Genomic DNA, 27,987 nt, shown 5'->3' on the forward strand with positions numbered 1-27,987 from the left:
TGTACTCTCTGTTTAGGGCCAAATAGCATTCTAGTTAACGGGTATCGGCCTAATTCTGCTCTGCATGCATTATTTGGTGTTTTGCATTGTACACTGAGGATATTTTTGCAGAATTCTGCATGCAGTGTCTCAATTTGGTGTTTGTCCCATTTTTTGAATTCTTGGTTGGTAAGCGGACCCCAGACCTCACAACCATAAAGGGCAGTAGGTTCTACAACTGATTCAAGTATTTTTAGCCAGATCCTCATTGGGATGTCGATTTTTATGTTCCTTTTGATGGCATAGAAGGCCCTTCTTGCCTTGTTTCTCAGATCGTTCACAGCTTTGTGGAAGTTACCTGTGGCGCTGATGTTTAGGCCGAGGTATAGTTTTTTGTGTGCTCTAGGGCAACAGTGTCTAGATGGAATTTGTATTTGTGGTCCTGGCAACTGGACCTTATTGGAACACCATTATTTTTGTTTTACTGAGATTTACTGTCAGGGCCCAGTTCTGACAGAATCTGTGCAGAAGATCTAGGTGCTGCTGTAGGCCCTCCTTGGTTGGGGACAGAAGCACCAGATCATCAGCAAATAGTAGACATTTGACTTCAGATTCTAGTGCCTTCGCCAATTCGTTGATATATATGTTGAAGAGGGTGGGGCTTAAGCTGCATCCCTGTCTCACCCCATGGCCCTGTGGAAAGAAATGTGTGTGTTTTTTGCCAATTTTAACCGCACACTTGTTGTTTGTGTACATGGATTTTTCCCCCAACACCACTTTCCATCAATTTGTATAGCAGACCCTCAAATTGAGTCAAAAGCTTTTTTGAAATCAACAAAGCATGAGAAGACTTTGCCTTTGTTTTGGTTTGTTTGTTTGTCAATTAGGGTGTGCAGGGTGAATACGTGGTCTGTCGTACGGTAATTTGGTAAAAAGCCAATTTGACATTTGCTCAGTACATTGTTTTCACTGAGGAAATGTACGAGTCTGCTGTTAATGATAATGCAGAGGATTTTCCCAAGGTTGCTGTTGACGCATATCCCACGGTAGTTATTGGGGTCAAATTTGTCTCCACTTTTGTGGATTGGGGTGATCAGTCCTTGGTTCCAAATATTGGGGAAGATGCCAAAGCTAAGGACGATGTTAAAGAGTTTAAGTATAGCCAATTTGAATTTGTGGTCTCTATATTTTATAATTTCATTGAGGATACAATCAACACCACAGGCCTTTTTGGGTTGGAGGGTTTGTATTTTGTCCTGTAGTTCATTCAGTGTAATTTGAGAATCCAGTGGGTTCTGGTAGTCTTTAATAGTTGATTCTAAGATTTGTATTTGATCATGTATATGTTTTTGCTGTTTGTTCTATGTTATAGGGCCAAAATGATTGGAGAAGTGGTTTACCCATACATCTCCGTTTGAAAACTCTTCGTGTTGTTGTTTATTTAGTGTTTTCCAATTTTCCCAGAAATGGTTATAGTCTATGGATTCTTCAATTACATTGAGCTGATTTCTGATGTGCTGTTCCTTCTTTTTTCGTAGTGTATTTCTGTATTGCTTTAGTGATTCACCATAGTGAAGGCGTAGGCTCAGGTTTTCTGGGTCTCTATGTTTTTGGTTGGATAGTTTTCTCAATTTCTTTCTTAGGTTTTTGCATTCTTCATCTAACCATTTGTCATTGTTGTTAATTTTGTTTGGTTTTCTGTTAGAATTTTTTAGATTTGATAGAGAAGCTGAGAGGTCAAATATACTGTTTAGGTTTTCTACTGCCAAGTTTACACCTTCACTATTACAGTGAACGTTTTGTCCAGGGAGTTGTCTAAAAGGGATTGAATTTGTTGTTGCCTAATTGTTTTTTGGTAGGTTTCTACACTACTTTCCTTCCATCTATAGCATATCTTAATATTATTCAGTTCCTTTGGCTATGATGCCTCATGAATGAGTATTGCTCTGTTCAAGTAGACTGTGATTTTGCTGTGATCTGATAGGGGTGTCAGTGGACTGACTGTGAATGCTCTGAGAGACTCTGGGTTGAGGTCAGTGATAAAGTAGTCTACAGGACTACTGCCAAGAGATGAGCTATAGGTGTGCCTACCATAGGAGTCTCCTCGAAGCCTACCATTGATTATGTACACACCCTGCATGCGACAGAGCTGCAGGACAACACCATTTTGTATACATCTGGCCCTTCATTGGACACTGTGTTAACAAACCTCCAAACGAGCTTCAATGCCATACAATACTCCTTCCGTGGCCTCCAACTGCTCTTAAACGCTAGTAAAACTAAATGCATGCTCTTCAATTGAACGGTGCTTGCACCCGCCCGACTAGAATCACTACTCTCGGCGGCTCTGACTTAGAATATGTGGACAACTACAAATACCTAGGTGTCTGGTTAGACCGTAAACTCTCCTTCCAGACTCACATTAAGCATCTCCAATCCAAAGTTAAATCTAGAATCGGCTTCCTGTTTTGCAACAAAGCCTCCTTCACTCATGCTGCTAAACATGCCCTCGTAAAACTGACTATCCTACTGATCCTTGACTTCGGCGATGTCATTTACAAAATAGCTTCCAACACTCAACTCAGCAAATTGGATGTAGTCTATCACAGTGCCATCCGTTTTGTCACCAAAGCCCCATATACTACCCACCATTGTGACCTGTACGCTCTCGTTGGCTGGCCCTCACTACATATTCGTCACCAAACCCACTGGCTCCAGGTCATCTATAAATCACTTCTAGGCAAATCCCCGCCTTATCTTAGCTCATTGGTCACCATAGCAAAACCCTCCCGTAGTATGCGCTCCAGCAGGTATATCTCACTGGTCATCCCCAAAGCCAACACCTCCTTTGGCCGCCATTCCTTCCAGTTCTCTGCTGCAAATGACTGGAACGAACTACAAAAATCTCTGAAGCTGGAGACACTTATCTCACTCATTAACTTTAAGCATCAGTTGTCAGAGCAGCTTACCGATCACTGCACCTGTACACAGCCCATCTGTAATTAGCCCACCCAACTACCTCATCCCCATATTGTTATTTACATTATTTATTTTGCTCATTTGCACCCCAGTATCTCTATTTGCACATCATCTTCTGCACATCTATCATTCCAGTGTTAATACGAAATTGTAATTATTTTGCACTATAGCCTATTTATTGCCTTACCTCCATAACTTACTACATTTGCACACACTGTATATAGATTTTCTATTGTGTTATTGACTGTACGTTTTTGTTTATTCCATATGTTACTCTGTGTTGTTGTTGTTTTTATCGCACTGCTTTGCTTTATCTTGGCCAGGTCGCAGTTGTAAATGAGAACTCAACTGGCTTACCTGGTTAAATAAAGGTTAAATAAAAATAAAATAAAAGGAGTTGTGACCCGTTTTGGTTGGTTACGTTGTCGTAGTTGTGCCTAGGGGAGCATATGGGGGAGGGAATGCTGTCACCTCCAGGTATGTGTTTGTCCCCCTGTGTGCTGAGGGTGTCAGGTTATTGTCCAGTTCTTGCATTTAGGTCGTCACAGACTAGTACATGCCCCTGGGCCTGGAAGTGATTGATTTCCCACTCCAGGATGGAGAAGCTGTCTTCATTAAAGTATGGGGATTCTAGTGGGGGGATATAGGTAGCACACACAAGGACATGTTTCTCTGTTGAGATAATTTCCTTTAGAATTTCTAGCCAAATGTAAAATGTTATTGTTTTTATTAATTGAGTTAGTTCTGCTCTATACCAAAATTAGCATACCCCCTGAGTCCCTTCCCTGTTTCACACCTAGTAGTTGGGTGGATGGGACTACCAGCTCTCTGTAATCTAGAGGGCAACCAGTGGGTCCATCTCCTCTATACCATGTTTCTTGTAGGATGACAATGTCTGTATTTCTGATTTCTTTGGTGAAGTCCAGGTTCCTGCTCTTTAGTCCAAAGGCAGATGACCTCAGGCCTTGGATATTCCAGGATGAGATAGTGAAGGCTTTGTGCTCCATAAAGTGTCCAATGTTGTTAGTCGTGTGGTTTGGCCTCAGACTAGGAAATGTGAGCAGAGCCTGTTGAGCATCTGGTACATGCCATTGGCTTGGGCTAGTGTAAGAGTGGGGGTTGGGCCTGTTTGCCTGCTCACGGTCTGGGCATATGTGTGACTTTCATGTTGAGGCCCTCTTTGCGGGAGTGGGGGGCATGGGGTGGGTAGGATGGGCATAGGTCTGATCTGAGGGGGCCTAAATGGGGTGTGGGCATGGTTGACTTGGGGGGTGGTTGGTTAGGGTGGGGGTGTTGATGTGGCTGGTGGTGCTGTGGTCTGGATGTGGGTCCTCTCGGCGTGGGTCCTCTGTGTAGGTCCGTGGGGGGGGGGGGGTGGTACGGGTACGGCAGGTCTGGGAGAGTGTCTCGCTGGTCTGGGCGGGGTGTATGTTGATCTGTTGCTCCTGTGTGAGGTTTTGGGGCTGCGGTTGAGGGCGATGTCCTTTAGGGTCCGTGCGAAGGTGGGCACTGCTACATTGTATAGGTGGACCTGGTTGTAAAGGCTGTTCAAGTCCAGGGTGGAGTGGTGGGCCAGGTAGACATTTGGTTTTGAGGCACAGTCACGGGAAATACTTGCGTTTACCCGCTGTATGGTAGCAGGGTGGAAGTCTTTTCATGGTAGCAGGGTGGAGGTAACCACTTGTGTTGGAAAGTAGAAGAAGCTTTTTCAATCACTCCCTTGAGGGCTGTGGCCACCCTTTCCTGCTGTGTTCTCAGGTCATTTGTGCCTGTGTGTATTATTATGTGGCTGGGTGATCCTAGTTGGTCCTCAGACAGAGGGTCTAGGGTGCGCTGGGTGTTTGGACACCAGAGTTTAGACACTGTATATTTGGGAGATTTTTTTCCTGTTTGAGTCCATAAGGAGTACAATCTGTGGCTTGTGTATGTCCTCAGTGGGTGTGGGGTGTCATCAGGAGGGCTATCAGGGTGGCTGACAGAGGGGGGTACTCAGAGGGGGTGGGATCCCCTGGGCTTGGGGTTCTTCGTTTGTTTGTCCGGCTGTGATGTCAAGGCTATGGTCAGGATCTGAGGTGGGCTGTTCTGCTGGCTTCTCTGCGGGGGTGGCCAGCTCTATAATGGGTTGTTCTCTGTCACCTGTCATCGTTCTCACCTTCTTCACTCTGATCCTCTCCTCTAGTGCTTTGTTCTTCTCCTGCTCCTGCTCTTTCTCCTGTTGATGTTGTCTCACCACAGTCCAGAGTGCAGATATTTCTCTCTCCACCTCCAGCTCTCCGTGTCTGATTAAGGGGGTGTTGTTGTGCTAGACTGTTGTCTGGGTCTCTGCTGACTGGAGTGTGTTCACCTGCTGTTCCAGCTCCACCTGCCTTACCTCCAGTTGGGTGAATTTATCCTTCATTTCAATGAGGGAGTAGTACTCTGTGCTGGGAGGTTGACTTTCCGCTTGGGGTTGCTTGTCTGTGGGGTCATATAATGACGAGGTCTGACCCGCTCGGGGTGGGGGTATCTTTCTCAAGGGAGAGCTTCTCCTGCTGAGCTATTTCTTTGATTAGGTGAAAGTCCAGCTGAAACTGTTTGGGGTTGCCCTGTACCAATACTGTTCCAGACTTGTAAAGATTTATATTGGCTGACTCATCACTAACACCCCCGTCTTAACAGAGGGGTAGTGTGTTAATATAGCACTGCACCATGCCAGGGGATGGTCTGTGTGGAAGATTAAGTTGCCATTTTTATAATAGTCAGCAAAAAGTGTTTCTTGATTTTCCATAAGGAGGTTCTTTTTGTACTCTTTTCGTGCCTTTTCATTTTTTACATCCAGAGGGTACTGTATGCTAATAACCTCTGAGCAGCAGGAGGGGGCTTCAAAGACCTCTGCATTTGTTGGGCTCAAGGGCTTTGACACCTCTCGCTTCATACCTCAGTGATAATTGAAGTTGCAGTCAGATATACTGTCCTAGCAAGCTTGGTAGCCTTAAATTAGCCTTCAGTCCTTATAAAGTTAAATATATCATTGTAGTGTTTTTTTCTTCTTGGTTGTAAAAGTAGCTTCAGACTAAACATTACTCACTCAGTTACAGGTTGGATGGTGTTTTCTGGTTTCTGTTGTTTGTTTGGCAGAGCATTTGCTGTATAGATTGGATCTCTGGTAGTAGGAATCCTTCCAGGTAATTTTGTCCAAAATCAGGTTGTAGATTTGGAGTTTTGATTTGGAGTGAAGGTTATGTTGTGGAGGGTAGTGTCTCTCTCTGTGTGTCTCTCTCTGTGTCTCTCTCTGTGTGTCTCTCTCTCTCTCTCTCTCTCTCTCTCTCTCTCTCTCTCTCTCTCTCTCTCTCTCTCTCTCTCTCTCTCTCTCTCTCTCTCTCTCTCTCTCTCTCTCTCTCTCTCTCTCTCTCTCTCTCTCTCTCTCTCTGTGTGTCTCTCTCTGTGTGTCTCTCTCTCTCTCTCTCTCTCTCTCTCTCTCTCTCTCTCTCTCTCTCTCTCTCTCTCTCTCTCTCTCTCTCTCTCTCTCTCTCTCTCTCTCTCTGTGTCTCTCTTTCTCTCTCTGTGTGTCTCTTTCTCTCTCTGTGTGTGTCTGTCTCTCACTCACTCACTCTCACACACACACACACACACACACACACACACACACACACACACACACTGACTGGCCATACTCCCAGTCACTCCAGTTCTGTGGAGATGGTAAGACATCTGAGGGTAATATACTGTTTGTCTGGCTCCTCATCTTGTCCAATTGGAGAGGGAAAGCTCTGAGAGATCTGACCCCGGATCAGCTACAGGCGTTTAATGCTGAAAGCTGCTCCCTAAGATTAAAGTGTCTTGCCTAGTGCCCACCCTGAGCCCGGGGCAGGCTTGGTGCTTTTCAAACAGCCTTTTTACTCTTTAGATTCACCATCATATTGGGCTTCTGTGTACACGTTGGTGTAAATATTCATGACTCACACTGCACATGTTTGAGTTTTGGGGGGAAAAAACGACTTCTAACTTCTAACTCCTGAGTGGCGCAGTGGTCTAAAGCAATGCATCGCAGTGCTAACTGTCCCACTAGAGATCCTGGTTCGAATCCAGGCTCTGTCGCAGCCGGCCGCGACCGGGAGACTCATGGGTGGCGCACAATTGGCCCAGCGTCGTCCAGGGTAGGGGAGGGAATGGCCGGCAGGGATGTAGCTCAGTTGATGGAGCATGGCGTTTGCAACGCCAGGGTTGTGGGTTCGTTTCCCAGTATAAGAAAAAAAATATATATATATGTATTCACTAACTGTAAGTCGCTCTGGATAAGAGCGTCTGCTAAATGACTAAAATGTAAATGTAAATGTAACTTCAGAGTGATGTTTTTTTCTCCAATGTTCATATTAGTTTTTCTTGTCCACAAATGCCTTCAAGGGAACTTTTCTTCCAAAATGAGTTTCGTAGGTTGTTCTCTGAACTCAGTTTTTTTTTAAAGTGAGATGTTCTTTTCAACCCTGCCCCTTGTTTATTTTTTTATATATAAAAAATTAAAACTTTACTATAACAAAAATATGTGCTTGGCTTGGTACCGTGGACTCCATGCCGTTAAGGCTGCTTGTTCCCTAACTCTGAGGCTGTTTTCTCAATTGAGCCCCTGGATGGTGGCCAGCTCCAGCAGACTACGGCTAACGCTCGCTCAGGGACCCACAGGCAGAAGAAACGCTAATTAGTGGATGTGTAAGGTGTCTAATCAGGCCCTGCCACACATAGATAGTCTCCTTCTCTACATGAGAGAGAGAATAAAAACTTTTAAAAAATAGCAATTCAGTTTTGGAAACTAAAATACTGTGACCCCCCTCTCATCTCATTACCAAGCCCTGCAATGCCAAGAGCTGAGCAAAGAAAATAGTCCCCTCATCCAGCTGGTCCTGGGGATGAGTTCACAAACCTGTTCTACTAACACACTGAAGCCTCAGGAACAGAACATCCAATCAATCAGAATCAACCAAATTACAGCACAGTCAAAACAAAACTACATTGCTTATTGGGAAACAGAAGCACAAGCTCAAAGTAAAATGTAGTGCAATCTGGCCCTAAATCGACAGTACACTGTGCTCAGTGAGCACAGCCTTGCCATTGAGAAGGGTAGACACAGGAAAACCTGGCTCCCTGAAGAGGAAAGGCTGTGCAACCACTGCACCACAGCAGAACCTGAGACATAGCTGCATTTCCTGACAAAATGTCAAAAATATAAAACAATTAGAGTGTCATTTCCCCAAATTTGAAACAGTTTTTCAAGGTTTGAAAGACCTCTCTGATGAGAATAGGCTACCCGTCCTGTTGGGGGAGGACTCGGAGAGCTGTGGGTTGGCAGCGCACTACATTGCGGCCTGCCATAAGATGAGGGACAGTATCTGACAGACCAACCAACCTGCACAACCTCTATATTGTTATTGTTCAATGGTTATTTTGACCCTTGGTTACTCCGGCCTCTGACAGTTAACCTAAAGAAAACGAATATAATGATATTCCAAAACAGGTCCGGAAATCAGGATCACAAATGTTAATTATATTTGGACACAGTTCTGTTAGAACACACCAAAAACTACACGTATCTAGGACTAAATATCAGCAACACAGGTAGCTTTCACATGGCTGTGAATGAGCTGAGAGACAAAGCAAGAAGAGCATTCTTTGCCATTAAAAGGAACATTAAAATTGAAATTTCAATTAGAATCTGGCTCAAATTTTACAATCAGTTATAGAGCCAATTACTCTATATGGCAGCGGAGTATGGGGTCCACTCTCTAATAATTAATTTACCAAATGGGACAAACATCCAATCGAAATACTGCATGCAGAGTTTTGCAAGACTGTATTGCAAGTGCAAAGAAAAACTCCAAATAACGCATGTTGAGCAGAATTGGGCCAATACCCCCTCCTTATTCGAAAGGAAAAAGGACCATCAAATATTACAACCAAGCGACCCCAAATCATTTCATAACACAGCCCTACAATGTCAAGAGATGAAACAAGAGAAGAGTCCCCTCAGTCAGCTGGTGCTCAGTTCACTAACCCAAACCAACCCCATAGCGACTCAGGACAGCACTCGGAAAATCTGGCCCAACCAAATCATCACAAAGCAAAAATAAAAATATATCACCTAATGGAAAGACACCACAAAAAATCGAAGAAAACTTAAATGCTATTTGGCTCTAAACAGACAGTACATGGTGGCAGACTATCTGACCACTGTGACTGATAGAAAACGGAGGAAAACACTGACTAGGTACAGACTCAGTGAGCACAGTCTGGCTATAGAGACCAGTCGTCACAGACAAAACCTGGCTGCCCAGAGAGGACATGCTGTGCTCAATCTGCCCCCGGGGAGAGGTAGAGCTGCATTTCCTATTACACTGTGACAAATACTCAGACCTAAGAAAATATTTTCTTTCCCAAAATTATCCTTCAGTACAAAGAATTTGAAAATATAAAAGATGAAGAAAAAATTACATATTTATTGGGTGAAAAGCCAAAATGTGTCTTCCTGACACAACCTGATCGACAGCCAGTGAAAAGTGCAATGTAATGATGATAATATTTCCCATTTTGGTTTGGTTTTGGCTTTCATACCATGTCATGTGCCTTCTCAGTCAGGTTGAGACTGACTACTATTGCTTTAATGTAATGTTATTCTCATTAATATTGTTGTTGTATAAAAAATGTATGCACTCACTAACTGTAAGTCGCTCTGGATAAGAGCGTCTGCTAAATGACTAAAATGTAAAAAAATAAAATGTTGTAGTTGCTGTTAATGGTAATACCATTTCAACTACTACTATTATTATTATTGATGCCTTATTGCTGTTGGTCTCACCATTGTTGGTATATGTGTACTTTGACAATGTAAGTAATTCAACTTGCCATGGCATTAAAGTCTATTGAATTGAATTGAGAGAGACACACACACAGAGAGAGAGAGAGACACACAGAGAGGGAGAGAGAGACACACACACACACAGAGAGACAGCGAGAGACAGCGAGAGACAGCGGGAGACAGAGGTCCAGAAAAGAGCCATTAAAGTCTACAACCACCTAAAAGGAAGTGATTCCCAAACCTTCCAAAACAAAGCCATCACCTACAGAGAGATGAACCTGGAGAAGAGTCCCCTAAGCAAGCTGGTCCTGCAAGAGCCTGGGGCTCTGTTCACAAACACAAACAGACCCCACAGAGCCCCAGGACAGCAACACAATTAGACCCAACCAAATCATGAGAAAACAAAAAGATAATTACTTGACACATTGGAAAGAATATACAAAAAAAAAACAGAGCAAACTAGAATGCTATTTGGTCCTAAACAGAGTACACAGTGGCAGAATACCTGACCACTGTGACTGACCCAAAATTAAGGAAAGCTTTGACTATGTAGCCTTGCTATTGAGAAAGGTCGCCGTAGGCAGACCCGGCTCTCAAGAGAAAACAAGCTATGTGCACACTGCCCACAAAATGAGGTGGAAACTGAGCTGCACTTCCTAACCTCCTGCCAAATGTATGACCATCTATTGGGTGAAATACCACAGTGTGCAATCACAGCAGCAAGATTTGTGACCTGTTGCCATAAGAAAAGGGCAACCCGTGAAGAACAAATACTATTGTAAATACAACCCATATTTATGTTGATTTATTGTCCCTTTTTGACTTTAACTATTTGTACATCGTTACAACACTGTATATAGACATAATATAACATTTGAAATGTCTTTATTCTTTTGGAACCTGTCTGAGTGTAATGTTTACTGTTCACTTTGTATTGTTTATTTCACTTTTGTTTATCCATTTCACTTTTTTTGGCAATGTAAACATGTTTGCCATGCCAATAATTGAATTGAATTGAAATTGAGAGACCGAGAGAGAGACCGAGAGAGACCGAGAGAGAGACCGAGAGAGACCGACCGAGAGAGAGACCGAGAGAGAGACCGAGAGAGACAGAGAATGTTTTTGCTTAGAGAGAGTGCAAGAGAGAGACACACACACACAGAGAGAGAGACAAACACAGAGAGAGACACACACACAGAGAGAGAGACAAACACAGAGAGAGAGAGACAAACACAGAGAGAGAGAGAGACACACACAGAGAGAGAGACAAACACAGAGAGAGACACACACACAGAGAGAGAGACAAACACAGAGAGAGACACACACACAGAGAGAGAGACAAACACAGAGAGAGACACACACACAGAGAGAGAGACAAACACAGAGAGACACACAGGTGCTTATATTTCTCCTATTCTTCAACGTCAGTCAACAGCCTAATGTCCTTTGTGTTGCTGTGTGTGGCCCAAATAGAGTGTGAGTGTGTAATGTCCTTTGTGTTGCTGTGTGTGGCCCAAAGAGAGTGTGAGTGTGAGGAAGCTGCCAAAGGGACTGAAGAAGGTGCCAAAGGGAGTATCACCCAATTTTCTGAACCTGGAGTCACACCGAACCTGCAGGGATGGTCTACTATTTTGAGAGCACTGGAAAATGTTAGGCTTATGTTATTTCTCAAGGCTTTGGTCTGGTAGCTTTTCCCTCCGTTTCTGGTACCCTTCATGAGTCTGGCTGGGGCTGGGCTGAGAATGACTTATGTTTGACTTATGATTGACTTATGATTGACTTATGAATTACTTATGAGTGGACATGGTGTAGGCAGGACAATCATCATATTACTGGGTCTGTCCAAACCCCCAGCCACCCTGCATCCCTTATTATGGAACCACTCACAGTAGTATTGGGATTGTCTGTGCTTTGCAGATTTGTGTGTGCATACGTGCTTGTGTGTGTGTGTTTGTGTGTGCACGCACGCATATATTCAAAGATGCTGTCTCTGCAGGCGGTGATGGATGTTCAGCTGGAGGCTGAGCGGGAGGAGGCGGCGGCGCGTCAGAACATCCTGGAGCAGGAGAGACGCGACAGGGAGCTGGCCATGAGGATCGCCCAGAGCGAGTCTGAACTCATCCCAGAGGACAGCCAGAACGACGCAGGCCTGCGCAGGTAACAGCTCACTAACACAGATAACTCACCTCCATACACTGTCTCTAACCCTCTGATGTGAAGCAGAGATGGGGCTTGGAGAGACAAAAATATATTTCTCCTCTTTCAGCGTCTGTGTGTAGGCCCGCCTAACCTATCTATTTTCTTCTCTTCTCTTCTCCCAGTAACGGCACCTCAGGTGTTCCATCATCCCCAGAGAGAGCTACGTAAGACACCAAGATTTAACCCTTTAATCCCCCCAGTCCAACCTAAACCTGACCACTGGACCATAACTACCCTGCATACTGTAGCAATCTGCTAAGTAAACCAACCAACCTTAACTCTATCAAGCAAACACAGCCATTGATCGATGATAGGCTAATTATGATATTTAAACAATCTCATAATTCAACTTCCGAATCAGAATCACCTTTATTTACATGTACCTGGAATTTTACCTCAAAATTAGATTCTCAGACATGACTGAGATCACTTTGAATGTCAATACTTTCCTTTATTTTCTAATTGTTGTCAGAGAGGATCTGTCATTTAACCAATCAAAGTAAGAGAGGAAAGGGAATCACCTTTTCTTCAGTTCCTGATTGGCTCCTGTATTGTGTACAGTGTTAGAGCCCCATTGTAATCCTCATCATTCTCTTGTTGCAGTGGAGCTGGTGGATCTCAAAAGCTCAAGAGCATGTCCATGTAGGTTACTTTTAAACACCACCTTCACTATGTTTGAACATACCTTCAGCATTCTTGCACTTTTTTTTTTATTCAGTAGAGGTACACATAGAATATCACACTTTATATATTTTTTGATGGATGCTTTTGTTTGTAGTTTTTTTTTATATCGAGGCTGAAAAGAATGCATTGTGGAAAAGCAACGGCTAAGCTGACTGCACTGGCCATTAGCTTGATATTACTAATCTATTTTACTGTACGCTGTAGCACCGAAACAACTAGCATCTGGAAACTAGACCTCAGCTCCCCACAGCATTCCCTCAGGCCCTAAACCAAACCAACTCACTAACATGCATTTGATGGATGTGTCACATTGTGAACCAGATACATTCTGCTGTGCACTCACCTGTATGACACTTTCTAGAGTGGTGTTTTGAAAGGTCCTAATGGATTTGCCAAATGGTTACTCTCTCTGTTTCTGTCCATTTCACTTTTTTTTTTTAAGCCCTTAATCAATTTCTCTGAAATATGCTCTCTCGTCAGGTAATAGCAAATCACTATAAAGGACAATTCCACAGGATCTAGGCTGAGTGTAGATATTAGAATGTACACGTTGGCTCAATGTGCGTCACCTGAGAGTGTCCAAATCAGGAAGAGAAGCTCTTGTAATTATGCAACATTTTCCTCCTTAGAACAGCAGGAGGGAGCTTCACATTCTGAGGTCTGGGCTGTTTTCACAGCCTCATGCTGAAACGATCACACTACACAGACACGACTACACACAAACACACACACATGTACACACACACACACACTGACAGATCAGCCTCTGTATGTCACGCCACCTGTAAAGCATCAGCGTTCTTGTTAGGGAGAGAGTTTGTTATCCTCTTGTCTGCACATGCCCACTTTTCTCTCTTTACACGCCTTCTTCCTCTGTGCCATCTTAGAACTGCAATCAATGTGCACATGTGACAGTTGGATGGTATTGAAAGTGTCTCTGTGGTTCTAACTCTTATTATACTGGGCTCATCATGTCCTTTTAGGGAGGAAATGGCCAAGGAAATGTCTGAGCTTCTGTCTAGGTGGGTAGAGATCCTTACTTTAAGTTCCATGAATGACATCTCAGAAAATCTTCACAATCACTTTAAACTCAATGGATCAAAACAGAATGATCAACAGAAGTATATGATGTGCGAATAAATACTAATCACCTTAATAGGGATTCATCGTCTTAATTAGGGTAATTCTGCATAATTCCACACAATTAACCATTAACCATAATTGAGAATTCCTACACAATGGGGTGGGGCTGCCCACCATACAAATGAATGAATGATTGGTTTTCAAATCAGACTGTGTCTTTTTAAGTTGTTAGGTCTCAGACAATAATTTACTTTTAGCTAGCTTTTACTTCAAATACCGGTAAGTAAATAATGACGAGACTCACTCTACAATGGGACCTCATCATATGTTGGTTCTAACTATTATAGTTAGTCACACATTATATAAGTCAGCCATATCCTGATTCATGCACTGTAGTAGAGCAGCTGTTCTTTATTGGATCCCCATTAGCTGATGCCATGGGGCCAGCCTCGCGCCATCGGAATGACTGAATGAGGGACATTTGACCCTGAGGCCACACCCAGCAGGAACTACTGTCACTTTGTCTGTGTACTGATTGGCTCAAGCCACCTGCCACTACTCCTCATGGTGACACATGGCCACAGGAAGCGGGAGCAGCAGGTGACCGGCCCGCTGGCCCAAGGTCAATGGAGCTGCGTGCTGCTGGGTCCCTGGAATAGCCACCAACTGCGCCAAGTGTGCGAGGCCAGCTCCCCTGGGTGGAGAGGCTCAATGGCTCAGTTAGTCAATAGGATTAGAGCGTGGATGGCCTCAGGTGGCCCAGGGCCCGTCCCCTAACTCCAGCCTCAGATCCAGAGAGTCAGTGTTCTAAAAGGGGCAAATCCTAGCCAGGACTTAATCAGCCCTGTCAGCAGCACTGTGTTGGAGGTGATGGCAGAACAGACAACCAACAGCTAGAGAGGAGAAGTACACATAGGACCAGTTTCCTGGACACAGGTTACGTCTTTAATCTTTGTCTGGGAAACCGTCCCTTACAGTGCTTAATGGCCAGTCAGATTAAAGCAGCACCATGACCAACTCAGTGGCCTTGTGGTTAGTGTCCACCCTGAGAAAGGAAGGTTGGGAGTTCGATCTCCGGCCAAGTCATACCAAAGACTGTAAACATTCGACCCGATGCGTTTCTGCTTGGCACTCCGAATTAAGGAGAGAGATTGGGGGTAAGGCCCTGCGATAGACAAGCTGCCTCACGCTCCAGAAACCTGCTCCTATGAGCCGTTCCAGCTCCATAAAGGGGTTGGGTTTTGAATAGTCTGTGTTACTCGTGTGGGGTTGTTGAATTTTTCTTGTACAGTGCAGCTGACCTGACAAACTCCACATTTCCCCCCTTATCACCCTGCTCCCAAATCCTCCAATGAAAATTTCAATATGTCAATATGACATCATATGATGTGAATTATGACCTTTGTGAGCTCTCTCCTTGTGGATCCTGTCATTCTTGCTCCACTGTGGAGTAGGGTGAAGTTGCCCCTAGACACTGATCTTAAGTCAGTTTTGCATTTTCCCCACTAATGGTTGCAGTTTGACGTTTGTCATGAGCCTTGCCCTGGAGGCAGAACTGAGCGGTTTCCGCTAGATAGGCTAGCTGCAAAGTCAAAATTGTCTATATCGTAAAAGTTTATGAAAACAAATGTGCTTTTTGGTCCTAGTACATGAGTCATCTCAATAAATGTGAACCTGCCTAATGGTTAGGATTGGGAGAGAGGAAGCTGATCCTAGATCTGTACCCAGGGGAAACTTCACCCTGGAGCCTCCACTATATATTGATCTGGTTTTGGTTGTAACCCCACTGTGATGGTTGTAACCCCACTGTGCTGGTTGTAACCCCACTGTGCTGGTTGTAACCCCACTGTCCTGGTTGTTTCTGTGCTGCCAGAGGCCCACAGGTTCAGGCTACCAAAGCTGCTGCTGCTGGCACCAAGAAGTACGAGCTCAGCAAGTGGAAATACGCCGAGCTGAGGGACGCCATCAACACATCCTGTGGTAAGAAAGTCAATCGTGCCAAATATGTGGTTAAAAGATCTTTAAGAAACTTGACTGTGACATTTTGCTGTGACATTGACAGTTCAATTAGGAGTGACAAAGTTCTCTGAGGCTGTTTAGCTTCTGGCTGAAAGTGAGCTGTGATTTTACAGCTTTTACTTGCTCTGTGTTTATTTATTAATACCCATGTTATTATTTGATCACTTATTTTTACATGACGTTCAAATTCTTCTATCATTTGGTAGAACAGTATGGTACCAATGTTCAAACGTAGTGCACTATGTAGGGAATAGGGTTTCATTTTGGGACGTAGCCTCATTGGCTGCTCCCAAAGCGCCGTGTCATATGTGTCAAATGTGTCCAACAATAGGTATCTGGGGTTGCAGACGCATCTGTATTGAAAGTAAAACATTTCACCTCTCCGTTTTCATTCACGAAATGATCAGGCATACTGATGTTAAGTAGTATGCACATTGCAGGGAGACATTTTGAGAGTGAAATTACTAATTTATCTGGAGGGTAGGGAGCCGTATTTGTGCACTCAACTTTACCAAGGCACTTAGCAGGTATTAACCATCTAATTTCACACCATATTTCGCTCCGGGAGTTCATCTGGTATGCTGATTGACAACTTGAATGCATTTTAATCCTAGCAGCAATTGTTTTAGAATTTCATGAAGACATAGAATGACAATGAAAGCCATAATGCTGCCTTAATTTGTTTTTGAAGTAATGAAAATCTTCTAGTAGTAGGTCTCCTCCATCCATCTGTCTGTTGGTAGTCCTCCATCCGTCTCTGTTGGTAGTCCTCCATCCATCTGTCTGTTGGTAGTCCTCCATCCGTCTCTGTTGGTAGCCCTCCATCCGTCTGTCTGTTGGTAGTACTCCATCCGTCTGTCTGTTGGTAGTCCTCCATCCGTCTGTCTGTTGGTAGTCCTCCATCCGTCTGTCTGTTGGTAGTCCTCCATCCGTCTGTCTGTTGGTAGTCCTCCATCCGTCTGTCTGTTGGTAGTCCTCCAACCGTCTGTCTGTTGGTAGTCCTCCAACCGTCTGTCTGTTGGTAGTCCTCCATCCGTCTCTGTTGGTTGTCCTCCATCCGTCTGTCTGTTGGTAGTCCTCCATCCATCTGTCTGTTGGTAGTCCTCCATCCATCTGTCTGTTGGTAGTCCTCCATCCGTCTCTGTTGGTAGTCCTCCATCCATCTGTCTGTTGGTAGTCCTCCATCCATCTGTCTGTTGGTAGTCCTCCATCCGTCTGTCTGTTGGTAGTCCTCCATCATCTGTCTGTTGGTAGTCCTCCATCCATATGTCTGTTGGTAGTCCTCCATCCATATGTCTGTTGGTAGTCCTCCATCCATCTGTCTGTTGGTAGTCCTCCATCCATCTGTCTGTTGGTAGTCCTCCATCCATCTGTCTGTTGGTAGTCCTCCATCCATCTGTCTATTGGTAGTCCTCCATAATCTGTCTGTTGGTAGTCCTCCATCATCTGTATGTTGGTAGTCCTCCATCATCTGTCTGTTGGTAGTCCTCCATCATCTGTCTGTTGGTAGTCCTCCATCAATCTGTCTGTTGGTAGTCCTCCATCCATCTGTCTGTTGGTAGTCCTCCATCCATCTGTCTGTTGGTAGTCCTCCATCCGTCTCTGTTGGTAGTCCTCCATCCGTCTGTCTGTTGGTAGTCTTCCATCCGTCTGTCTGTTGGTAGTCCTCCATCTGTCTGTTGGTAGTCCTCCATCTGTCTGTTGGTAGTCCTCCATCATCTGTCTGTTGGTAGTCCTCCATCATCTGTCTATTGGTAGTCCACCATCATCTGTCTGTTTTTAGTCCTCTATCCATCTGTCTGTTGGTAGTCCTCCATCCGTCTCTGTTGGTAGTCCTCCATCCATCTGTCTGTTGGTAGTCCTCCATCCGTCTGTCTGTTGGTAGTCTTCCATCCGTCTGTCTGTTGGTAGTCCTCCATCATCTGTCTGTAGGTAGTCCTCCATCCATCTGTCTGTTGGTAGTCCTCCATCCATCTGTCTGTTGGTAGTCCTCCATCCGTCTCTGTTGGTAGTCCTCCATCCGTCTGTCTGTTGGTAGTCTTCCATCCGTCTGTCTGTTGGTAGTCCTCCATCTGTCTGTTGGTAGTCCTCCATCTGTCTGTTGGTAGTCCTCCATCATCTGTCTGTTGGTAGTCCTCCATCATCTGTCTATTGGTAGTCCACCATCATCTGTCTGTTTTTAGTCCTCTATTCATCTGTCTGTTGGTAGTCCTCCATCCGTCTCTGTTGGTAGTCCTCCATCCATCTGTCTGTTGGTAGTACTCCATCCGTCTGTCTGTTGGTAGTCCTCCATCCGTCTGTCTGTTGGTAGTCCTCCATCCGTCTGTCTGTTGGTAGTCTTCCATCCGTCTGTCTGTTGGTAGTCCTCCATCATCTGTCTGTAGGTAGTCCTCCATCCATCTGTCTGTTGGTAGTCCTCCATCCGTCTCTGTTGGTAGTCCTCCATCCATCTGTCTGTTGGTAGTCCTCCATCCGTCTCTGTTGGTAGCCCTCCATCCGTCTGTCTGTTGGTAGTACTCCATCCGTCTGTCTGTTGGTAGTCCTCCATCCGTCTGTCTGTTGGTAGTCCTCCATCCGTCTGTCTGTTGGTAGTCCTCCATCCGTCTGTCTGTTGGTAGTCCTCCATCCGTCTGTCTGTTGGTAGTCCTCCAACCGTCTGTCTGTTGGTAGTCCTCCAACCGTCTGTCTGTTGGTAGTCCTCCATCCGTCTCTGTTGGTTGTCCTCCATCCGTCTGTCTGTTGGTAGTCCTCCATCCATCTGTCTGTTGGTAGTCCTCCATCCATCTGTCTGTTGGTAGTCCTCCATCCGTCTCTGTTGGTAGTCCTCCATCCATCTGTCTGTTGGTAGTCCTCCATCCATCTGTCTGTTGGTAGTCCTCCATCCGTCTGTCTGTTGGTAGTCCTCCATCATCTGTCTGTTGGTAGTCTTCCATCCGTCTGTCTGTTGGTAGTCCTCCATCATCTGTCTGTTGGTAGTCCTCCATCCATATGTCTGTTGGTAGTCCTCCATCCATCTGTCTGTTGGTAGTCCTCCATCCGTCTGTCTGTTGGTAGTCCTCCATCCATCTGTCTGTTGGTAGTCCTCCATCCGTCTCTGTTGGTAGCCCTCCATCCGTCTGTCTGTTGGTAGTACTCCATCCGTCTGTCTGTTGGTAGTCCTCCATCCGTCTGTCTGTTGGTAGTCCTCCATCCGTCTGTCTGTTGGTAGTCCTCCATCCGTCTGTCTGTTGGTAGTCCTCCATCCGTCTGTCTGTTGGTAGTCCTCCAACCGTCTGTCTGTTGGTAGTCCTCCAACCGTCTGTCTGTTGGTAGTCCTCCAACCGTCTGTCTGTTGGTAGTCCTCCATCCGTCTCTGTTGGTTGTCCTCCATCCGTCTGTCTGTTGGTAGTCCTCCATCCATCTGTCTGTTGGTAGTCCTCCATCCATCTGTCTGTTGGTAGTCCTCCATCCGTCTCTGTTGGTAGTCCTCCATCCATCTGTCTGTTGGTAGTCCTCCATCCATCTGTCTGTTGGTAGTCCTCCATCCGTCTGTCTGTTGGTAGTCCTCCATCATCTGTCTGTTGGTAGTCTTCCATCCGTCTGTCTGTTGGTAGTCCTCCATCATCTGTCTGTTGGTAGTCCTCCATCCATCTGTCTGTTGGTAGTCCTCCATCCATCTGTCTGTTGGTAGTCCTCCATCCATCTGTCTGTTGGTAGTCCTCCATCCATCTGTCTATTGGTAGTCCTCCATCATCTGTCTGTTGGTAGTCCTCCATCTGTATGTTGGTAGTCCTCCATCATCTGTATGTTGGTAGTCCTCCATCATCTGTCTGTTGGTAGTCCTCCATCATCTGTCTGTTGGTAGTCCTCCATCAATCTGTCTGTTGGTAGTCCTCCATCCATCTGTCTGTTGGTAGTCCTCCATCCATCTGTCTGTTGGTAGTCCTCCATCCGTCTCTGTTGGTAGTCCTCCATCCGTCTGTCTGTTGGTAGTCTTCCATCCGTCTGTCTGTTGGTAGTCCTCCATCTGCCTGTTGGTAGTCCTCCATCTGTCTGTTGGTAGTCCTCCATCATCTGTCTGTTGGTAGTCCTCCATCATCTGTCTATTGGTAGTCCACCATCATCTGTCTGTTTTTAGTCCTCTATCCATCTGTCTGTTGGTAGTCCTCCATCCGTCTCTGTTGGTAGTCCTCCATCCATCTGTCTGTTGGTAGTCCTCCATCCGTCTGTCTGTTGGTAGTCTTCCATCCGTCTGTCTGTTGGTAGTCCTCCATCATCTGTCTGTAGGTAGTCCTCCATCCATCTGTCTGTTGGTAGTCCTCCATCCATCTGTCTGTTGGTAGTCCTCCATCCATCTGTCTGTTGGTAGTCCTCCATCATCAGTCTGTTGGTAGTCCTCCAACCGTCTGTCTGTTGGTAGTCCTCCATCATCTGTCTGTTTGTAGCTCTGACCATGGTGGTTCTAGTTGGCTGGTATACTTCACTACCTGCTATGCTCTAATATTTCTCTCTCTCTCTCTCTCTCTCTCTCTCTCTCTCTCTCTCTCTCTCTCTCTCTCTCTCTCTCTCTCTCTCTCTCTCGCTCTCGCTCTCTCCCCCCACCCTCCCTCACTCCACCTGCAGACATTGAGTTGCTGGCCGCCTGCCGAGAGGAGTTCCACCGCCGGCTGAAGGTCTACCATGCCTGGAAGTCAAAGAACAAGAAGCGTGGCAACGACCCCGGCAACACTGAGCAGAGGGCCCCCAAATCGGTCACCGACTATGGTAAGGGTCCCCACAGCTCACCTCGACCCCAACCCCCAGGGGGTCTTTCAGACAGTCTTATACAGTACAACATCATTGAAGGTGTCTTTTTCCATTGATTTGGAAAACATCAATTTTTATTCTGCTCCCAATACCCTAGAGGAGGCAGACCCAAAGAGACTGTCTCGGTCAGAGCTTTAGCCCCTTATTGAGTATTCTACTATAGTACTGATACTGGGGCTGTGTCCCAAATGGCACTCTACTCACTACATAGTGCACTATATAGAGAATAGGGTGTCATTTGGGACACATCCTGTTGGTGGCTGATCTCTTCTCATTGTTCTCCATAGAAACCTGTGCTCTCTTTCTCCTTTAACGCTCCACTGGTTCTGCCTCATTTCCATGAGCAGTCGCCATGACGACAAAGAGCTATTCCCCTGATTGGGCCACATACACAGCCCCCATAGAATTACATACAGAATCATCATGTATAATTATCGGGTCTGTAGCTATGCCCAGCCCCCACCTCTCACTTAGTGTGCATGCACAGCACAGTACCAGCTATACCTCTACCTGTTCTCTGACACAATAACAAGCCAGAGGCTGAGGAGAGCTCATATTTTCAGGATCCTAGCATAATGTAGCCTACAATCTAATGATTTTGCTTGTGAATGACCATATACAGTGGAATGACACTCCCGGTTCTTCCATGCCTATGGTCTTATCCATGTAGGCCGATCCTGGCAACCGTAAACACATGTAAAGACGTGGTAATGACTCTGTCATTATATATAATGGTTTCTTGTTCCACTAACATCTATGATGATGTGATAGGCTCAAAAATGTATTTCTAGGAAATCCATGTGTCATTCCATGATCTTGTCTTGCGTGTTGTTTCTTTCATACCTGTGTCCTACTGCATGTGATGTTTGTTATTGTAACCTGGCATGTTTACTTTCAGATCTCGCACCTCATGTGAGACGAGCACGTAAGTGGTTCTCCACAATGTATTAGCATCACTAACCTCAGCCCCTAACCCCTCTATTAACCATGGGGAAATGTGTGTGGGACTCACTACGCTGTGTGGAAGGGTTTTACTTTCTGTTTTAGGATGCACCATATTTCCTTGTAGTGCACTACTTTTTACCAGGACCCATAGGGTTCTGGTCAACAGTAGTGCACTATATAGGAAATAGGGTGCAACCTTGGTGATGGCATAAGGAAGCTTACAGCAACTGGTATCTTTCAACAACAACAAAAAAGGAATTGTCTTTGGATTGCATGTTATTTTATTAATGACAGAACAAATATTATTAAGGGGTATCAACTAAGTGCATTCTTTACACGTGTAGGTTATTTTATGAGACTCTACAGACTTTTTACAAGACTCAGTGTTCTCAAAATGTCTAATGCAAGCTGATGGAGAATGAGGATGTGCACAAAGAGATTTCAAAGGGCTTAAATGGCTGCTGATGCAAATGTGATGTGGCTATGCTGACAATGGGAGCTAAAAGTGCTCAGGGAAATCAGGCTAAATTGTGTTTGGATGGATGTGTGGCGCGTCTCAAATGCCACCTTATTCCTTAGATAGTGCACTACCTTTGACCCAGGGCCCATAGAGAATAGCGTGCCATTTGGGACACTGTGGGTCTCCGTCTCGTCGTGTTTATGGGAGTGTGACAGCGTAACACATCTACCTCCTGATTGGAAGTGAAGCGTGGCAGTTGACACCTCATTGGAGCAGAAACCAAGCAAGTCTCTTCTTATTATTGGTGTCCTTTAGTAGTGTTTTCTTTTCAGCAAATCGACCATGAAGGCCTGATTCACGCAGTCTCCTCTGAACAGTTGATGTTGAGATGTGTCTGTTACTTGAACTCTGTGAAGCATTTATTTGGGCTGCAATTTCTGAGGCTGGTAACTCTAATGAACTTATCCTCTGCAGCAGAGGTAACTCTGGGTCTTCCTTTCCTGTGGCGGTCCTCATGAGAGCCAGTTTCATCATAGCGCTTGATGGTTTTTGCGACTGCACTTGAAGAAACTTTCAAAGTTCTTGAAATGTTCCGTATTGACTGACCTTCATGTCTTAAAGTAATGATGGACTGTCGTTTCTCTTTGCTTATTTGAGCTGTTCTTGCCATAATATGGACTTGGTCTTTTACCAAATAGGGCTATCTTCTGTATACCCCCCCCCCCCCCCCCCCTTACCTTGTCACAACACAACTGATTGGCTCAAATGCATTAAGAAGGAAATAAATTCCACAAATTAACTTTTATGAAGGCACACCTGTTAATTGAAATGCATTCCAGGTGACTACCTCATGAAGATGCTTGAGAGAATGCCAAGAGTGTGCAAAGCTGTCATCAAGGCAAAGGGTGGCTATTTGAAGAATCTCAAATATAAAATATATTTTGATTTGTTTAACACTTTTTTGGTTACTACATGATTCCATATTTGTTATTTCATAGTTTGGATGTCTTCCTTATTATTCTACAATGTAGAAAATAGTAAAAATATAGAAAAACCCTTGAATGAGTAGGTGTTCTAAAACTTTGGACCTGTAGTGTATATAAGGTCCCACAGTTGACAGTGCATGTCAGAGCAAAAACCAAGCCATGAGGTCGAAGGAATTGTCCGTAGAGCTTCGAGACAGGATTGTGTCGAGGCACAGATCTGGGGAAGGGTACCAACACATTTCTGCAGCATTGAAGGTCCCCAAGAACACGGTGGCCTCCATCATTCTTAAATAGAAGAAGTTTGGAACCACCAAGACTCTTCCTAGAGCTGGCCGACCGGCCAAACTGAGCAATCGGGGGAGAAGGGCCTTGGTCAGGGAGGTGACCAAGAACCCGATGGTCACTCTGACAGAGCTCCCGAGTTCCTCTGTGGAGATGGGAGAACCTTCCAGAAGGACAACCATCTCTGCAGCACTCCACCAATCAGGCCTTGATGGTAGAGTGGCCAGACAGAAGCCACTCCTCAGTAAAAGGCACATGACAGGCCGCTCGGATTTTGCCAAAAGGCACATGACAGCCTGCTTGGAGTTTGCCAAAAGGCACCTAAAGGACTCTCAGATCATGAGAAACAAGATTCTCTGGTCTGATGAAACCAAGATTGAACTCTTTGGCCTGAATTCCAAGTGTCACGTCTGGAGGAAACCTGGCACCATCTCTACAGTGAAGCATGGTGGTGGCAGCATCATGCTGTGGGGATGTTTTTCAGCGGCAGGGACTGGGAGACAAGTCAGGATCGAGTGAAAGATGAACAGAGCAATGTACAGAGAGATCCTTGATGAAAACCTGCTCCAGAGCGCTCAGGACCACAAACTGGGGCAAAGGTTCACCTTCTAACAGGACAACGGCCCTAATCACACAGGCAAGACAATGCAGGAGTGGCTTCAGGACAAGTCTCTGTTGGACTTTTATTGGTAAAAATGTATAGAAACCTGTTTTTGCTTTGTCATTATGGGGTATTGTGTGTAGATTGAGGGGGGAAAATATACATACATTTTTGATTGGACACCCTAGAGCAGGGGTACTCCAATCTTACCCTACAACAGCGTTTCCCAAACTCGGTCCTCGGGACCCCAAGGGGTGCACATTTTGGGTTTTGCCCTAACACTACACAGCTGATTCACATTATCAAAGCTTGATGATTAGTTGCTTATTTTAATCAGCTGTGTAGTGCTAGTGCAAAAAAACTGAGGACCGAGTTTGGGAAACCCTGCCCTACGAGGTCCAGAGCCTGATGGTTTTCTGTTCTACCTGATAATTAATTGCACCCACCTGGTGTCCAAGGTCTAAATCAGTCCCTGATTAAAGGGGAACAATTAAAAAATTGGATTGGAGTTTGAGGGCCCTAGAGATTATATATACAGTATGTCATTGGAACAAATTCCACAAAGAAATTATATCGGTCACTCTCGGTTTCAACTTTTGCAAGCTTTCTCTCTGGACAAAAACGAAGGAGGGACTCTGAAAGGTGTTGGGAATGGGTGGGCGGCCATTGCTGTTCCTTGTCTCTAGTTAATATAATACCTCTATGGCAGGGCTGCCCAACCCTCTTCCTGGAGATCTACTGTCCTGCAGGTTTTCAATCCAACCCTAATTTAGCATATCTGATTCAGCTAGGTAAGGTCTTGTTGAGCATCTAATAAGTAGAATCAGGTGTGTTAAATTAGGGTTGGACTGAAAACCCACAGGATGGTAGATATCCAGGAAGAGGGTTGTGCAGCCCTGCTCTATGGTGTTGGGGCGCCGAGGTGTTAGAGTCTTCACAGTTAACGTCACAACCTTTTCTACACAACCTTTTCTACTAAATTGGAGTGAAAGATCCATTTTGTTTGGTGGCAATGGATCTTGGAGATGTTGCTTTAAAGCAGGGTTCTTCAATTCCGGTCCTGGAGGGCCGAAACACCTCTGTTTTTCATCCTCTCCTTCTAATCAGGGGCTAATTCAGACCTGGGACACCAGGTGAGTGCAATTAACTACCAGGTAGAAATAAAAAACAGAAGTGTTTCGGCCCTCCAGGACCAGAATTGAAGAACCCTGCTTTAAAGGAAGGGATCCATACTGTACAGCAGTGGTTCCCAACTCCAGTCCTCCAGTACTCCCAACAGAACATATTTTTGTTGTAGCCTTGGACAAGCACACCTGATTCAACTTGTCAACTAATCATCAGGCCCTCAATGAGTAGAATCGGGTGTTTTTTGTCCGGGGTACAACAAAAATGTGTGCTGTTGGGGTACTGGAGGACTTGGGCTGGGAACCACTGTCCTCAACAGATCTGAGGCTACTATACCACTGTCTTTCTCTGGTCCTTTTCTCCATAGTCTCCCACCCATCCACTCCCTTCAATCACTATCCCTTATTTATTTACGCTCCAATATGTATAGAATATGCAAATGTATGTTCTTTATGTGTTGATACGAGCGTTCAAGATCTTTAACAAACACCTGACATGCTGCTTGTCGCTCTGATTTGCTCCCCCTTTCAGTGGCTCTGTGATCTACCGCTAGTGCTGACCCCTCCTCCCCAGCTCTAGCAACATCACACTCCCTGCATCCCTATTGGTTTGTGTTACCATTCCAATCAGCCAGCGTCATTAGTCTCTCTAACTAACCCCTCCTCCAACAGCCCAGGCGAACACAGCCCCGCCCATTCCAGCCAGGCAGCATGAGGTGGCCATGAACAGGCAGCAGCGCTACTTCCGCATCCCTTTCATCCGGCCCGGGGACCAGTACAAGGACCCCCAGAACAAAAAGAAGGGCTGGTGGTATGCCCACTTTGACGGGCCCTGGATCGCCAGGCAGATGGAGCTGCACCCGGACAAGCAGCCCATCCTGCTGGTGGCAGGTCAGTCAGGAACCCAGAACTCCTAGTATAGGGGATCTTCTCTCTCTCTCTCTCTCTGTGTGCACGCTCATTTATCTGTACGATTTATAGTCTTACTGCCTCACAGTCACAACGCTCTATTGTTTTGCGGTCTGTGTCTCTAGGGAAAGACGACATGGAGATGTGTGAGCTGAGCCTGGAGGAGACAGGCCTGACGAGGAAGAGGGGAGCTGAGATCCTGCCCCGGCAGTTTGAGGAGATCTGGGAGCGCTGCGGGGGCATCCAGTACCTCCGGAGAGCCATCGAGAGCCGACAGGCCCGCCCCACCTACGCCACAGCCATGCTGCAGAGCCTCCTCAAGTAAAGGGTGTAGGGTGAATTTGCCCCTAGTCACTGATCCTGGGTCAGTTTTGCATTTTACCCACCTAATGGTTAAGGTTAGGATTGGGGAGGGGAAGCTGATCCTAGATCTGTACTCTGGGGGAAACTTCACCCTGGAGCTAAAGCCCCCTGTCTTAAACCACGGGCCTCTCTCTCACTACAGCAAAGGGAAGATTGCACTAAGCTACTGTACCTAACACAGCGGGTATTCAAGCATACTGTACCATGTTTTGACTGGGGGCACTCGAGTCATAAGTTAACTGCTTTTTGTTAATTGGCTTTTTTCTTTTGTTCATGTTGTTGGTCTTGCCTGCTTTCGATTGTCTTGTCGATTTATTATTTCTCGTTGGGTGCGGGGGAATTTGCAGTGAACCTATGCAGAGGAATCAGACAGTGAGTAATTACTACATCTAGTTTTGTTTCTCGAGAAAATGTGGATGTTTTCCTTTTAATATTCCTGCTACTTTAACTATGAGGCCTTATAAAAACGACTTTAACAGGGTAATTTGCTGAAAGTAGGGAGTGTTTCAAAGCTGCCTCCAAATAAGTTTTAAGAGTATAAAAAACATTTTGTCTCTGCGGTCTTAACAGCTTGTTGATAGTTTCACTCAAACCGATACTTGCTGTTTACTTTGTTTTCATGTAGTTATTACAGGACAATACTTGCACAAAATAGTTGTTGGATCCAGGGTTTGAAATGGCCCCCCCAGCAGGTTACCCCAGTGAATTCTGGCTATTTCCACCCCTGGTTGGACCTCTCTGTTTTCTCATGTGAGGCAGATATACTTGAGCGTCAGGTTCTTCTCTAAGGATATTTTTTTGTAACTGCACATAAGTTCACATTAATTTCTAATTATAATATTTGATAATACTGTAATGATAACTTTCTTTTTTTTTACCTCTGGCTTTCAGACCGAATGTAATTTGAGTTTGTTGATTTGTTCCTTCAGTCCTTACTTTTTATTTCTTTGTGTTTTATTCTTCATATATGTGTGATTTAGGTGTGCTAATGAGAGAAAGAAAGAAATATATTTTCTTTTCACATTACCCAACCATTCATTTCTAAAGCCACATGGTTGAAATTAAAATGCATTGTTTCATGTTCTCCACACAAGGCTGGGATATTCCAAATATTGTCTTAAGAAACAAAAAGAAAAATAATGTATTAATCAAACTTAATTATGATGTGAAGAAAAGTGAATAATACAAATCTTGAGATACTCTACGATTTCAAATAGCGTTCAAGTCATACTGTCGGACCAAATGTGTGTATGGGAGAAAAAAGGAATAGTGAAATCGTGTTGAATGAAGTTGGGTCAAGAAGACATCAAGCTCATATACATTACAGTAAGCTATTCTTCCCTCTGCTAGATACAGTACATCATCTCATATTTCAATAGACACATGCATACAGAATGTTATATGTGTATGATACAAAGAGAGTGTAATGTTTCTACACAGGAATGTACACATTTATTTTATAAAATAAATATTTATACTCTAAGATACTCTAAAGCAGGACTGGCAAACCCTGTTCCTGGAGAGCTACCGTCCTGTAGGTTTTTGCTCCAACCCTAATCTAGCACACCTGATTCTAATAATTGGCAGGTTGATAAAATGAATCAGGTTAATAACACCTGGAGTTGGAGCGAAAACCTACAGGAGGGTGGCGCTCCAGGAACAGGGTTGGGCAGTCCTGCTCTAAAGCATGTGTCAAACTCATTCCACAGAGGGCCATGTGTCTGCGGGTTTTTGCTCCACCCTCGTACTTGATTGATGAATTA

General features: G+C 44.9%; 1 protein-coding gene across 1 annotated transcript in view; it reads left to right on the forward strand.

Moving 5' to 3' along the window:
* Nucleotides 1-27,343, forward strand: part of LOC311108801 (unconventional myosin-VI-like) — a 107,044-nt gene extending 79,701 nt beyond the window's left edge. Inside the window, exons 28-36 of the mRNA XM_084151563.1 lie at nucleotides 11,781-11,941; nucleotides 12,106-12,147; nucleotides 12,587-12,625; nucleotides 13,651-13,689; nucleotides 15,624-15,730; nucleotides 20,372-20,512; nucleotides 21,453-21,479; nucleotides 25,625-25,843; nucleotides 25,987-27,343. Coding sequence (XP_084007689.1) covers nucleotides 11,781-11,941; nucleotides 12,106-12,147; nucleotides 12,587-12,625; nucleotides 13,651-13,689; nucleotides 15,624-15,730; nucleotides 20,372-20,512; nucleotides 21,453-21,479; nucleotides 25,625-25,843; nucleotides 25,987-26,186 — 975 coding nt within the window. The 3' untranslated portion in view covers nucleotides 26,187-27,343. The remainder of the gene's footprint in view (nucleotides 1-11,780; nucleotides 11,942-12,105; nucleotides 12,148-12,586; nucleotides 12,626-13,650; nucleotides 13,690-15,623; nucleotides 15,731-20,371; nucleotides 20,513-21,452; nucleotides 21,480-25,624; nucleotides 25,844-25,986) is intronic.
* The last annotated feature ends 644 nt before the right edge of the window (nucleotides 27,344-27,987 follow it).

This window comes from Coregonus lavaretus (genome assembly GCF_964263955.1).
Source record: "Coregonus lavaretus genome assembly, chromosome: 33".
Classification (NCBI taxonomy): Eukaryota; Metazoa; Chordata; class Actinopteri; order Salmoniformes; family Salmonidae; genus Coregonus; species Coregonus lavaretus.